Source organism: Phalacrocorax carbo, chromosome 1 (genome assembly GCF_963921805.1).
Source record: "Phalacrocorax carbo chromosome 1, bPhaCar2.1, whole genome shotgun sequence".
NCBI classification, from domain to species: Eukaryota; Metazoa; Chordata; class Aves; order Suliformes; family Phalacrocoracidae; genus Phalacrocorax; species Phalacrocorax carbo.
Window position 1 is genome coordinate 40,972,017 of NC_087513.1, and position 13,292 is coordinate 40,985,308.

General features: G+C 40.7%; 1 protein-coding gene across 1 annotated transcript in view; it reads left to right on the forward strand.

Moving 5' to 3' along the window:
* The window catches only part of TPH2 (tryptophan hydroxylase 2), a 51,571-nt gene that overhangs the window by 19,896 nt on the left and 18,383 nt on the right, over positions 1 to 13,292 (forward strand). The window contains exon 8 of the mRNA XM_064449699.1: positions 2,822 to 2,948. Coding sequence (XP_064305769.1) covers positions 2,822 to 2,948 — 127 coding nt within the window. The remainder of the gene's footprint in view (positions 1 to 2,821; positions 2,949 to 13,292) is intronic.

The window sequence follows — 13,292 nt, forward strand, 5'->3', positions numbered from 1 at the left end:
TTTCTGAATAAAACAAAACAAAAGAATCAAGCCTTTGTAGTTAAGTGAAGAATTATATTGTTTAGACTATCTATAAAGGGCCAGACTGGCAGGGAAGTCTAAGACTCCAGTGACAATCCCAAATGCTGGTTCATGGTTCTGATTGGAAGATTTGACTTTTTTTGTGGGGTTTTATGTTCATATGTTTTTGTTTCAAGCTCCCCTTTTTATAACTGCATGCTCAAAATACTATTTTGCATAGTTTTAATGGAAGAAACCACAAGTTAAAGGCATGAGAGAAATATCTTCTGCCTCCTCACCTTGCCAGGAGAGACAAGTTAATGGGGCTAGGCTTTGTCTATACTCATTTTGTCTGCAAGGATGGGAAGGACACAAAGAGCCTGTGTCCCAGTGCAGAACTTGAAATAACATGTCCTCACTTATTTGTTTCTGGGAGTTGATACCTCAGCACAGGAAAATAGAGATGTAGACACTCACTCAGCTACTAATAGTGGTGATGCTGCTGTAGAAGCCATGTCTGGAGACAAGTGTGCTTACCTGAAGCCAGGAACTTGAAGCCAGTCCCACTGTATCTTCTTTGGCCTTGTCATTTGAACTACTGACGTTACCTTAAATGTATCTGGACTGATGCAGTTCAACATAAGTGAAGTGCTCAGCAATCAGTGTTGATTTGTCTGGTGAAGATGGAAAGTGGAGTTAGGGCTTTGTGGCCCATTTCTGTGTTGGAAGGTGATGGTTGGAGGAGTCAGGTTCCTCCAGTGAATTGTTTCATACTAGGAATTCTCTGAGTGTATCTATCAAACTTCAAACTCTATTTTCTTGCTGTCCTTTGTATCATTAGCAAGCTAAACCTTTCAGGAGATGACAGAAGAAATTGTTCAGGAGATGGTTTGAATCACTTGAGTGGATAATCATCAAAGGTTAATAACCCTCCTTTATTTATTCAGTTCCAGTCACAACAAAGAAATGGATACCCTGCAGAGCTGGCCAATTTTTCAAGTCTGAGCTCCAGTGTGGAATGGAGCAGTATCTAAGCTATGAATCTTGTGGTAGGGAACTTTGACCATCTTGCAAGACTCAGAGCATCACCAAAGGGCATGTGGAGATCATAAAAAAAGGGCTTCTTACCAGCCACTTTTGAAGAAGTTGGGAATTTCCCAGGCTCTGAATGATGTAGAAACAAGGGAGGAAAGGTCTGACTTTAAGGAGGAAGGACAAGCTTTACCGGGCAGTGGAAAACAAATGCAAACAATTTTCCTTATCTAAGTATGATGTCTGATACTATTCCTAGCCAGCTGTATGTATCAAACATGCTTCCTGGGTGTTGACCAAAAACATTGGCGCACAGTAAACTTGAGCACTCAGCCTGTATTGCTACAACTGAATAGTCAATGTCCACAGACTATGTTCATTTTATCATGTCAGGCACAAGAATATCTGTTTACCTTCCCTGCTTCTTTGGGAAATATGTATGTCTGGGAAGGAAGAGCAGTGAGATTTGGTACTTACGAGGTTGGCTCAGGCTTGTCACGCACAACCTGAGAGCAGTGCTTGTCTCGCCAAAAAATTGTGAATATAACATGAGTAAATGTTGGTCAATGTCTGTCAGCGAGGCCATCTGGGGTGAGAGACTTGTATGTAACCCTCCAATACTGGAACTATATTTGACGAGCTTTTGGTGAAGCAAATTAGGAATGCCAAAAATGCTAATCTTCATTTGCACACATTCGGAAGCTACTGTCTACCTAGTCACAATTGGCCAGACTTGTTGGTGAAGAGCACTGAGTAAGGAGACTTTATATTATATAGAGGGTTGTTTTTCTGTTCATGATTTATCGGAAGTGTCAGGTTCTGCGTCTTTTCAAACAAAAATAGTTTCTAAAAGACAAATTGGATGATTTTGGATAGAAGACAGAAAACTTGATGTTTTCTCCCTGCCTTTAAAACTTTTGTTTACAGCTTAGAAAAAAAAGAGAGAAATGTCTTTTGAAGAGACAAAAGCAAAGGAAATGTCAGATCTCATTTTTAAAGTGAACTTTACTACCAAGTCCATTATTTTCTGTGAACAGATGCACCAAAACTTTCCGAATTGTTTGAGAGCTTTTGTAGATGATGCATGTGCACTTTCTTTAGGTTGGTTAGCAGTTTTTTGTAGACTTATATCTGCACTTTGTTGTGACTAATAATGCACTTACAGGTGTGGACAGTAGTTCTTTCTAAAATGATTCGGGTTCTCTGCTTTTACTGAAATCAGCTTGGTGAAAAGTAGACTGTGTAACAGAAATACTCAATAGTTGCAGTAGGAAGTCAGGACTAAGCAAGGAATTAAGCACACAGAAACCTCTGTAAATATTGCCCTGAATTTCTAGTGGCACGTGGCAAAGTGTTTGGCTGTGGAGTGGTAACCAGCTGCGGAAAGGGGTACAGAGAAGAGAAGGAGGGAATATGTTGGATTTTGAACTTGATTCATGTGAAGAAAAATGCTGAAAACTGTACTTGGAGACATCTGCCTTTCCTTTGGGCAGTTCAGTCTTCATGGTACTAAGCTTGGAAGACAGCAGTGATTGGGCCCTCCCACTCAATCTGGAAATGATGGGAAAATCACAGAACAGGTGGGGTTAAATGACATATAACCCATTTAATAGAAGGAAATCTGTATGTTTGTATAGAAAAATACACAGGGAAGAACAACTATTCTGAAAAAACATGTTTCATGGTGAGATGTTTAGAGGTCAAACCCATGTAAAATGGTTGTTGTTAAATTAATTATGGAATGATTATGGAATTAATTTCTGTAATACTCTCATTTCTATTCCCTTAGGGATACATGCCATGAACTCTTGGGACACGTGCCTCTACTTGCTGATCCCAAGTTTGCACAGTTTTCACAAGAGATAGGACTTGCTTCACTGGGAGCATCTGATGAAGATGTTCAGAAATTAGCCACTGTGAGTCAAAATCTTTTTGTGGCATGCTCTCTCATCTGTCCTCCTCTTTGGTTGATGAAGTGACGTGCATTGTCTTATTAGAGCTGACTGCATTTTCAGGTTGCAGATGACTATGATATGACAATCACAGAGCTTTAGGTATTTTTCCATTGTTTTAATAAGAGCAAAGCTGAACACACTCATCTTCAGATAGTCAGTTTTACTTTTTATGTGCAATAACCACCAGTTTTCAGGGCTAGCTGAGATGGATTTTGTCTGCTTTAAGGTGCTGAAAACAAGTAAGCAAGGTAATTACAAAAAAACAACAGCACAAAAACCCAACACTTCGGTGTGTGCTCTCAGCTCTATTCTGTTAGCTCCTCCACAGGTGGTCACTTTGGCTCGTAGCACTGCTATTTCTGTACTCACTGTTCTGTTTTGCAGCTGTTCACTGTATTGTAGTATGTGATGGATTTTGAGATGGCATTGCATCCTTGCTATTGCTCTTGTTGGAGAAAATGTAGCTACTAAGCTAAGGCTGTACAGTAGTAGATGCAGACCTAGGTTAAGTGCCTCAGCTAGTGGCTGTGAGACAGATTTTAGGTTGCATCAGATGAGACATGCACCAGTAGATAGTGTGAACTGCAAGAGGCTGAGCCTTAAAGATGTTGGATACTGCAGATCACCCAAATGCAGCCTTCTTGGTCCTTGTGTGAGGGACCCTCAGGTTGCAGTGAAGGGCCCTGCCAAGTTGCCAGGACTCTCAGCTCCTGTCCACCTGTCAGCCCTGCCATCTTGCCATTTCCAGATAACTGGTATGGAGCCCTTTGCATCATGTCATGGGTTGGTGACCCCTGGTTTATACCACTTGCTGTGTTCAGTTGTTTTAACCTACTGTAAGCTTCCTTTTGTGGATCCTGTTAAAACTAATGCTGCAAATAATTTAATGAACTATATTGTATTAACAACTCCATATTTAAATACTTTATCTCATGAAAAACTCTGTGACAACCAGCGAAAGAATTGGTTACTCTAAATCTTATCCAGCACACTACTGCTTTTCTACATGAGAAGTGCAGTGGGGATTTAAAGGGTTCAAAATAATTTAGATAGTGTTGAAGGCGAGATTCAAAACAGGTTCAATTAAACTGATATTTTTGATGCACTAGCTTAGCAGTGGCTTAGAGTCCCAGCTGCTGAAAAAGGAGTTTGTACCCATTTGTTAGCTTTTTTTTCTGTAGCCTTCCTGAAGCAGCCACCAAATTTATTTAATCAAACATGCCTCACTCCTTAGTTAGACAGGCTCCATGTCTTGCTCATGGCTAGTTCCTCTCACACGCTTCAGGGTGTGTTCCTTGGTTTTCTAATGGATGTCTAGTGAGAAGAAACTGTTGTTTGCATGGGAAAATGATGGAAGTTGTGTGTCTGTTTGCACATTTGTGAGGAAGGAACTTAGTGGGAAGCAGACCTACCTTGTCATGACCTGCAGGACTAGCTAACTGGCCGTCCATATAGGTACTTGGAGGAAAACAGCATGTGCAAGTCTTTCACCCCAAAATAACCTTGGATGACATGGGCTTGTTGGAGAGGACAATGTTAGGACTGATCTGTTTGGGGAGAGATATTAATATAAAGTGACCTCTGAATATTACATAAATGCTTTTACTCCTCCCCCTCACACAAGTTCCCTGTTATGACTGACTGTGTCATCCGAACAATGAGCTGCTCCTGAATCACAAAGCCAAAAATAAAAGACGACAGCTGAATCAGTTTCTCTTATCACACTGAGAAGTTGATATCTGAGTCAATGTTGATTTCTCCTCCCATGCTGGAAATAGCTCTTTCAGGTGGAAGAGACATTTAGGGTAACCCAGGTGGTGTTATTTTTTACAGAAGCACAATGAGGGGCTGTACTCTAGTGGGGCAAGCACTTGACAAATACAGAGATGTTACTTGCCCTAGAATTTGCAATGTAAACAGTCGAATTGAGAGCAAGTAGAAAGAACGTCTCTCAGCAGTGAGGGTGAGGAGGCCAAGAAATTCATTCAGCTGAGCACCAAATGTCACCTGAGGTGCTATTAACTGACTTTTGCAACATTCAGTCCCATTTCTGTCCTAGATAACAACCAGAGACGCAGCAAGCTGAGAAATGCCAGCCAAGAGTCTTAACACAGAAAAGCAGTGCAGGTTCCAGGGAGGCAACTTCAAAGTAAATAGAGAAACAAATGAACAGAGAGAGAACATGCATATTAATGAGCTTGAAGCAATATGCCCAAAGCAAGCTTGCCATTAGCATGACCTGTTTCAAAAGATAGTGACATTAACAGCTGAGACATTACAGGGAGGACAATGGCTTTAGGAAGAGAGGAAAACACCTCTTAGGAATTCAGACCAGAAAGGGAAGAATAATTACATGGGATTTCCGTCATCTTTCACTCCATCTGCTTTCAAAAGCCACCACGTATCAGCCTTGATAGATCTGCTCTTTGTGCCCCATCAGTCTTGAGCTGCAAAGGAAATGTGCTGATGGTTTTGTCCCTGCAGAGCTGACACAGTGGATGTAGAGCAAGCTGGAGCCTGGTCCCTGGGCAGACTAGAAGTGTTTGCTAAATTGCAATTAGTCACATCTGTGCAGCCCCACTGAGGACAGGGATTAAATGGGAAAACATTGTAGAGGGCCTGGTGCCGGCCAGCTGGAGGGGGAAGGATGGCTGCAGGGTAGGAGGGGTGAAAAAGGAAGGATGTGAGCTCCCCTCATCCTCTTGCTTGAGTCTGGTACTGACATTGGGGCATGGAGAAAGGAATGCCTTCTGCTCCTTTTTAAACTTAAGCATTCTTACTATGAGAAGAGGAATATTGAAAGAGCCAAGCAACTGTCTCTACAGTGTTTTTTTGAGAGATGCTGTTTCCTTTGCAGTGTTCTAAGAGACTAATAAAGAGGGAAGACACAACAAAGAAGTGACTGAGAGATACGTTGCTGAAATAAAACAAAATACTTGCACAATCCACTTTTTCACTTGTAGTGTGGTTTAATGTGGGTACTAGCTGAGGAAATACAATATTGGCTCTGCATGTCTGGGGGCTAATTGTTATCATCACTAATGTTGTGTGCTACTCTGTGTGACTTCATAAAAACGTTTTTGAGTTGGTTTTTCAAGCATGCCTGGCCTATCTACTTTTGCATAGTACAAAAATAAACAAAGACTATCTTTTCTGCTTACCTATCAAACCATAAGCTGTAGGAAGGACTTGACATAAGGTGTTTCAACTAATTTTTATAATATATCATTTACAACACGTTTAACAGCACATAAAGTAAGGTTTTGTCAGGAAAATTGTGCAAAAAATATACCTCAGTTTACATTTCAGTATTACCTTGTAATTTGTGGACTTGAGAGCCAGGGAGCAGCTGTCTTTGTAAAGCTGTAAGTTGATAAGCAGGATCCTGTCTTCTTAACGGCAGAAATTAATCCAAACTCCTGCGAAGTTGTTTCCGCACAGCGCAGGTTGCCCCTTCGTGATGCAGTATTTATAGGATATGTTTGCGTATATAAAATTGAGGGGGGTATGTTAACTGGTGATGGTTCAGAAAAGAGGAGGTTAGCAGAGTGTCTATGGTTTGTATGCAGTTTGTCATCAAATCTTTCTGCTTAATAATTTGGCCATTAGGGACTAATTAGTCACACTAAGTCATCCCCCCCGTCTCCCCCCAGTGGTTGCTTACTGGGAGTTACTTTTAAACCTTCAGTTTTCTAGAACTGTAAAATTGCTACCTTTTAATCTTTCTTGATATTTGTTCTGGTATTTTAACAGTGTGGGACAGTAGAAATAAAGAAATTTATCTTGTTCTCTGCCTTTATGCAAAAAACCACAGTAGTGAGTTGCTTCTGAATTTGAAGGAATTGTGTGTGATGAGGTCTTGTAAATGCATTTCAGGCTTGTTATAAATCTAAATGTTTTACCTTGCCTGGATGATGACTGAGGTCAATGGTTTATTTCTAAAGCTGACTTTAATTTATCTGTATATGTATCACAAAGAAAATATTTTAGATATATAGGCTGGGATAAAAATAATATTCAGAACCCCCTCAACGGGAGAATTCAGTCAGAATTCATGTGAGTCTCCTCTCAGGATCTACGTTATCTGGTCTTGTTGGCTTCATTCTAGTTCTTCTCGTGTGACGAGCAACTGGCACATAATTCAGGACAATTACACATTATGTTTGCTGAGGAGATAACCAGAATGGAAGAAACAGGAGTGTTGCAGATAAAGACTGAGTTGCATTTGGTAACTTCGGGTAGACGAAGCATTTGTGGTCTCACTAGACAGAGAAGGCTGCAGTCTCTCATCTTCACAAACAACAGATTAGATTTCCCAGAGGGGCTATTGATAGTGCTAGGCTGTAAGTACAGCTTGTGAGTTGGATTACTGTCTTCCTCCATGAATGAACAAATGGAGCTGAGAAGAAGACTATGAAAATATTTGAGATTTCGAACATTCCCACTGTGCATCTGAAAAATTAAGACTGCTTGAATGCTTCTCATTTATAGCTGCAGAATGATAGACAGTGAACTAAGCACTGTGCTAAGTCTGTGATCAGCTCTCCTGCTGAAGCTATTCTGCCATATAAAAATAATTACATATTGGCCAACTGAAACCTGGTATTACAGCCCAAGAGCTCTGTCATTCACTGAGCATATTGAAGTTTAACATTGAAATCTCTGCTTGGTCTTTTTCCTGTACGCCAGTCGCATGCCATGATTGTGTGACGAATGCCAAGAGTGAGCACGGTGAGTACCCTGAGTCCAGTGGTGACGTAACGGGGTTTCTTGCAAAGGAGTCGCTTCCAACTACACATGTAATTAATGAATAAAGGAGCTGCAGTAGGAAGAGCCAGGATTGAATATGATTTAAAAACCACTTGAGTAAATTTTGATGGACTTACAGGAGACATTTGAAATTACTCTGATTTGGGATGTGTGTCATTTAGGGAAGATGAACCAATTCCCAGGGTAAAAGCTAGGACTATAAAGCTGAAATCAGGTATGATGGATCACTATAGCCAGACGTTGTCCTGCCACACAGTATGAGACTGGAAATACTGTGATGTGTATTGTTCATCAGTAGATGGCCTGAGCTATGTTTCTGTTCCTGACTTTGACCAGGCAAAAACACCCATATGTGGATGGATTTGGAAGTTGCCCAAGTGTAAAACCTGAAACTGATACAAGAAGCAGAAAAGAAAGCTGATGAAACCTTGTGGCTTTCTTAATCATTACAAAGTCATGCAGGTCTGTTTGAATCAGGAAAGGAAGGTAACTTGCTGATGGATTACTTTCCTTTGATTGGTGAGGTGTTGCGGGGCTCAGTGACTGCTGCTATAAAAGCATGCCCTAATTCGCGGGTTTGCTCTGTAAAATATTCTAAAGGAGTTAATAACAGGTAATAGTCTCCACTTTTTCAGGGTTTCTTTCAGCAATACTTTTTGATGAAGTAGCTGAAGCATTGGTATCAAGTCTTTCCCACAGTATGTGTAATCAAATAGGTAAGCAGAAAAGATAGTACATATATCACAGAACAGGATTAAAGGGTGAAAAACCCTCGTAGATTTTGGGGATCGATGTTTAATATTTTAGACTACTGCAGTGTTCCCCTGTAGTGCGTTTTCATGATCATCACATCACAGATTCATGGCACAAGGACAAAATCTCAGCAGCGATACCTAACTAGCTTTGTAGTGCAAAACCAACTGGCTCTGTACTACATAAAAATAAGCTAGCACTCCAGGGAAGTTACTACAGGAAGAATTTGAAGAGTTCTGTTGCTGAAATGGGAGCAAATGCTCAATGTTTTCTGCAGGAATTGTGACAGTTTGTTGAAGCCTTTGTTCTGGGGAGAGTCTGGTTCCAGGTTTGGATCTGTAAGAATTGCTCTGCTGGTCAGGCCACATGACTGGTGCCTTTTGGCCAAGTACAGTCATAAGTAACTGCTTAGGAGGGATGTAAGAAGAGGATAAGCATATCTGATTCTTTTCAAATGATTTCCAAGAGTTTAACCACTCAGAAACTTGGGGAACTCTTGAGCCAAATGTGGTTTCTATGCATTTAATTATCCTGAATGGATTTCTGTCCAGAGACAGCTGCTTATCTGTGAAGACATGTAAATTTTTAGTACCTGCAGTAACTTTGGCAAAGAGCTCTATGGCTCAACTGTTCACTGTCTGAACTATCTCATTCTGTTGAAGATAGTTCAGTCCTGTCAGTAGGAATCTTAACCTAATTCCTAGTAGCTTCTTTGTATTTGAAGAGAGAACCGTCAAATCATCCTTGCACGCTTTCTCTATGCCATCATGGCTTTACAGAACTGTTTCATTTTTCTTTCCCTTAGTTGTCTCCTTGTCTGTATTGAAAAGTAATTGTTTTAGATATTTGTCATGTGGAAGATGCTCTGTAACTTTGATCATGTTATTCCTTCCCTGAACCCTTTCCACCTTTCCAGTTAGAACTGGAAAAGAGGGAGGATATCTCAATCACCAGGCTGGGGAACAGGGCAAATGAGCAGTTTGAACCATAATCTGAGTTTTAGTTAAGAAAAGCACTGTGGAGTTAAGCTGGTTTTGGTTGTGCTTGCTGTAGAAATGGGAGCCTTTTGTATGGCAGGAAGAGTGGGTCTGGTGTTGTAGAGCTGATGTGGTTTGCTGCTTAGGGACGGGAGAAGTGGGGAAGTAGGTTTCAGTGGATCCATGTTTATCAACCAGCATCTCTATTCAACGATACGAATCCCTGGAGTTTCTGATCCGCAGAAGGTACAAAGGGGTGACTCTGCTGCTGCAAATTCTGTGAGGGGATAGGAGAAGTAATTTAGATGGTGGAGAATTCATGCATCAGCCACTGCAGTGAAGGCGGGGAGCTGGACTACTGATGTCAGAATTGTGGTGTTTTGGGTTTTTTTTTTATTTTTATTTGTAGAGGGCAGTATAAAATACTGGTTTGCAAAACATTTTTAAATACAAACCTCCTCCTTTACCTCATTACTTGGCTTAGTAGGTCAACATAGCACATCTTACATCTGGAAATGAAACATTTCGTGCTTTGTACCGTGTCACTCAAAGGTAAGAACGTGAAGGAGTGTTGCTCTGAGGGTGGCCAGCTGGTCAGGTCAGTGACCTGCTTCTTGACAGGATCTCAGGTTGCCCTAACAGACAAAATTTTGCACTCACAAGTAACAGGAAATAGTGTTGTTGTATAACATGCTTGTATGTTTGTATGCTGGGGCCCAACCCTGTAACGAGGAAGCTAGGCGCAAGAGAGAAATAATTTGACTTAACTGGGAGCCAGGAAGGAATTAGAAATTTCTCTGTAGAAATAATATAGCTCCTTTTAGAAAAAATGCAGTTTATGAAGATCAAGCCCTAAGCAGTTAGAAACGCTAAAGAAAAATCCTCTAATAAAATAACAAATCACAGCCAGACACTGGATTTGTTTTTATTTCTTGTAGCATTATGTTTCCAAAAGTGGTTAGATCATAATCTGTGAGGTTGCTGAACTGCAAATGCAAATTCACATGCACTCAGGTAATACGTTTTGACATACAGGTTAACAAGAGAATGGTGCAAATTTCACACAGCACTAGCTTGCTAATTACATTTGTTTATTTTCAGAAACAACTTCATTTTCATTAAGAAATTGCAGATTCTGCAGTAGTAATCTTTGCTGGTAGTTCAATAGCTCACACTCTGAACATGTGCTCTTCTACAACAGTAATGAAAGTGAGCCTCAAAAAAAGAGCTCAGGAAGAATTTTGTGGAATTTAGGAGTACACGGAAGTGGCAAGCATTTACCATTTTGGTGTGGGATCCAGTTGAGATAAGCTGAGGAATAGGTGGAATGAGTCTATGAATTTTGGTAGCGTTTTTTGCAAATTTGTTTTCTTGACCTAGAGTAGGAAACGTATGGCCAAAAAGGCATAGAATGTCTTCTATAGAACATAAGTAATGGGGATGAAAGAAGGGACCCAGCATAAGCTTCCAGTGAGCAGCAGTAGCACAAGCATTTTGGGTACCAACTACAAAGCACGTAAGTTACAGGAATAAAGGTTTAAATAAAGAAAATGGGGGGAAAAAAGCAGTAGAGGAAAGGTTGGGAGTATATTGCTGCTGCTGTTCCTGGCTGCCCCTGTGCTTTCACCAATGTGTTGAAGGAAAGAGATAACCCTAGGCTCTGTGTAGATATTCACACTGACACTGCTACACTTACTTTTCTTTGGTCATAGCACATACGTGTTAAACTTACTTGTAAAATGCATTCATGTACAGTTCAGAACTGTGGGGGTTTCATGCTACTAAAGCTTTGTTTGTGTACCATAGGACATCCCATACTACATTAAGAAGTAGCCTCGGAGGAATGTATAGGTGTGGAAGCAAACTAACAAATTTTATAATGTTCCTTGCTTTTTCTATTGTGTTTGTTTACATACTTAAATCTGTAAGATTCTGCAACATAGAATGGTAATTATTTGAGTCATTTGTACAAGATGTGGAGATCCTCTGGCAGGAGCACACAGGTGTATGGGGGAAGTGAAGGAGTTCAGCATGTGGCAACTCATTTCAGCCATGTCTGAATCTCACTTAGGACTGAGGGAATGCCTGTGCTGTGGGTGAATAGGTGGAGGAGCTGCCTTTATCCATGCTTTCCATGGAGCCAGAGCAGCTGAGGAGTGCTTTGCAAAAAAAGTTTTGGTGACTGCAGGTGGGGTTCTCTTGGGAGCAGCTCCCCGGCTTCCTGCCTGGGACCTGCAGTGCTGTTGGGGTGGGCCGGCTCCAGGTTCCCCTCGCTCAGGGATCTGTGTACCCTGCTGCACTGTACAGTGCAATGGTGGCTGCGATACTGCATGCCCGGGCCTCCTTTTGGGGGTCAGTGGGCCCATCACGAGAAGAAAAACAGGAGATTCTGCCTTCAGGCAGAAAATAAACCAGTTAGGTGTAAAGAAGAAAGTCCTCAAACCATGCACTTATCTTTTTATTGTCTGGAATATTTCAGTAAATAAGTTTGCTTCCAGAAGGGACATGTAGCTCTTATGCATAACCCAAATGCCATCTTACGGAAAGAATCTTCAAATTCTTGACTGTACAGAGCTGAAAAGATCCTAGCGTAATGTTCACAACTGTGCACTAACCTGAATTGTTTCAAATGCTGGCTCAAGGACCGAGCGTACCACATGTGTTCAGTCTGATTCTCTCACCCAGCATGTTCCTGGGTATATTCTTTGTACGCACAGATAAAAATGTGGAATTAAGATTTATGGTATCCATAAAGAGCTAACTATGCCTAGGGCTGAATTACTTAATGCTGCAGCCTTGGAAGTGGTTCTTGTGCCTGTCGTCATCTTTCTATCAAATGGCATCAAAGTGCTGGATGGAGTAAGGTCCCATAAATTTTTAATTGAGATATTTTTGGGTGATCTACCATAATGATTTTGTAAGTATAGCTTAATTATATATTTATAGATCCAACTCTGATATTACAGAAGGCCAAGGGGAGGTCTGCCATTTCTTTCAATGAGTTTAGGTCTGTGGGCTAAATACAACCTTCATTTCCACGCATAGAGTCTCTTAAAAGTCAATAAGGTTGTACACATGCAAATGAAAGTAGGATCTGCGGCTGTAAAATTAATATTAATAATTTACCTGGCAAAACCTGTTATTTAGGGGTTTGTGTTTCTGCAGGGAAAGAATTGACTCTGGGTGACACATGATTTTGCAGTTGTGTCTCTTTCTCTGTCCAAACAAAGCTCACGTGGTACAGCATGTGACAAATTCTGTTAGCTACTTCCTAGAGCTGGCAGGCCTTCTGGTGTTACTGTATAAAGGGTTTTTTTATTTGTTCTGGAAAGTTAAAGCAAATACTCTAAACCTGAGAGCATTGTTGAAGCCAAAGAAGAGTTTACAGAGAAGGACCTTTAGTCTTCTAATTTAGGTTGTTTTGGTTTGATTCCAGCTCTTGCTGAAGTTGTTGCAGTGCAACGTGAACAGAACATCAACACAATGGTGCTGTTTCAGGCACTCTTTGAACAACTCCCTCAATCTGTTTGTTAGGTTCAAGCTTGATTTGGGATATTGCTTTTGCATCAGACAAAACATCAGTTTTGACAAGATAACCTTGCTTCAGTTAGCATCTGTAAGTTTTATATTTTCTGCACATTATAGGGAACTTTCTATACTTCATCACGTGGCACTGATAAAGATGGTCTCTACTAATAGTGCTAGATAAAACAGTTTGAACTCAGAGATTTTTCAAGACATGTTGGAAAGAGTGGGTATTCCCAGATTATCTTTTTTTTTTTTCCCATAAAACATAATACGCTTT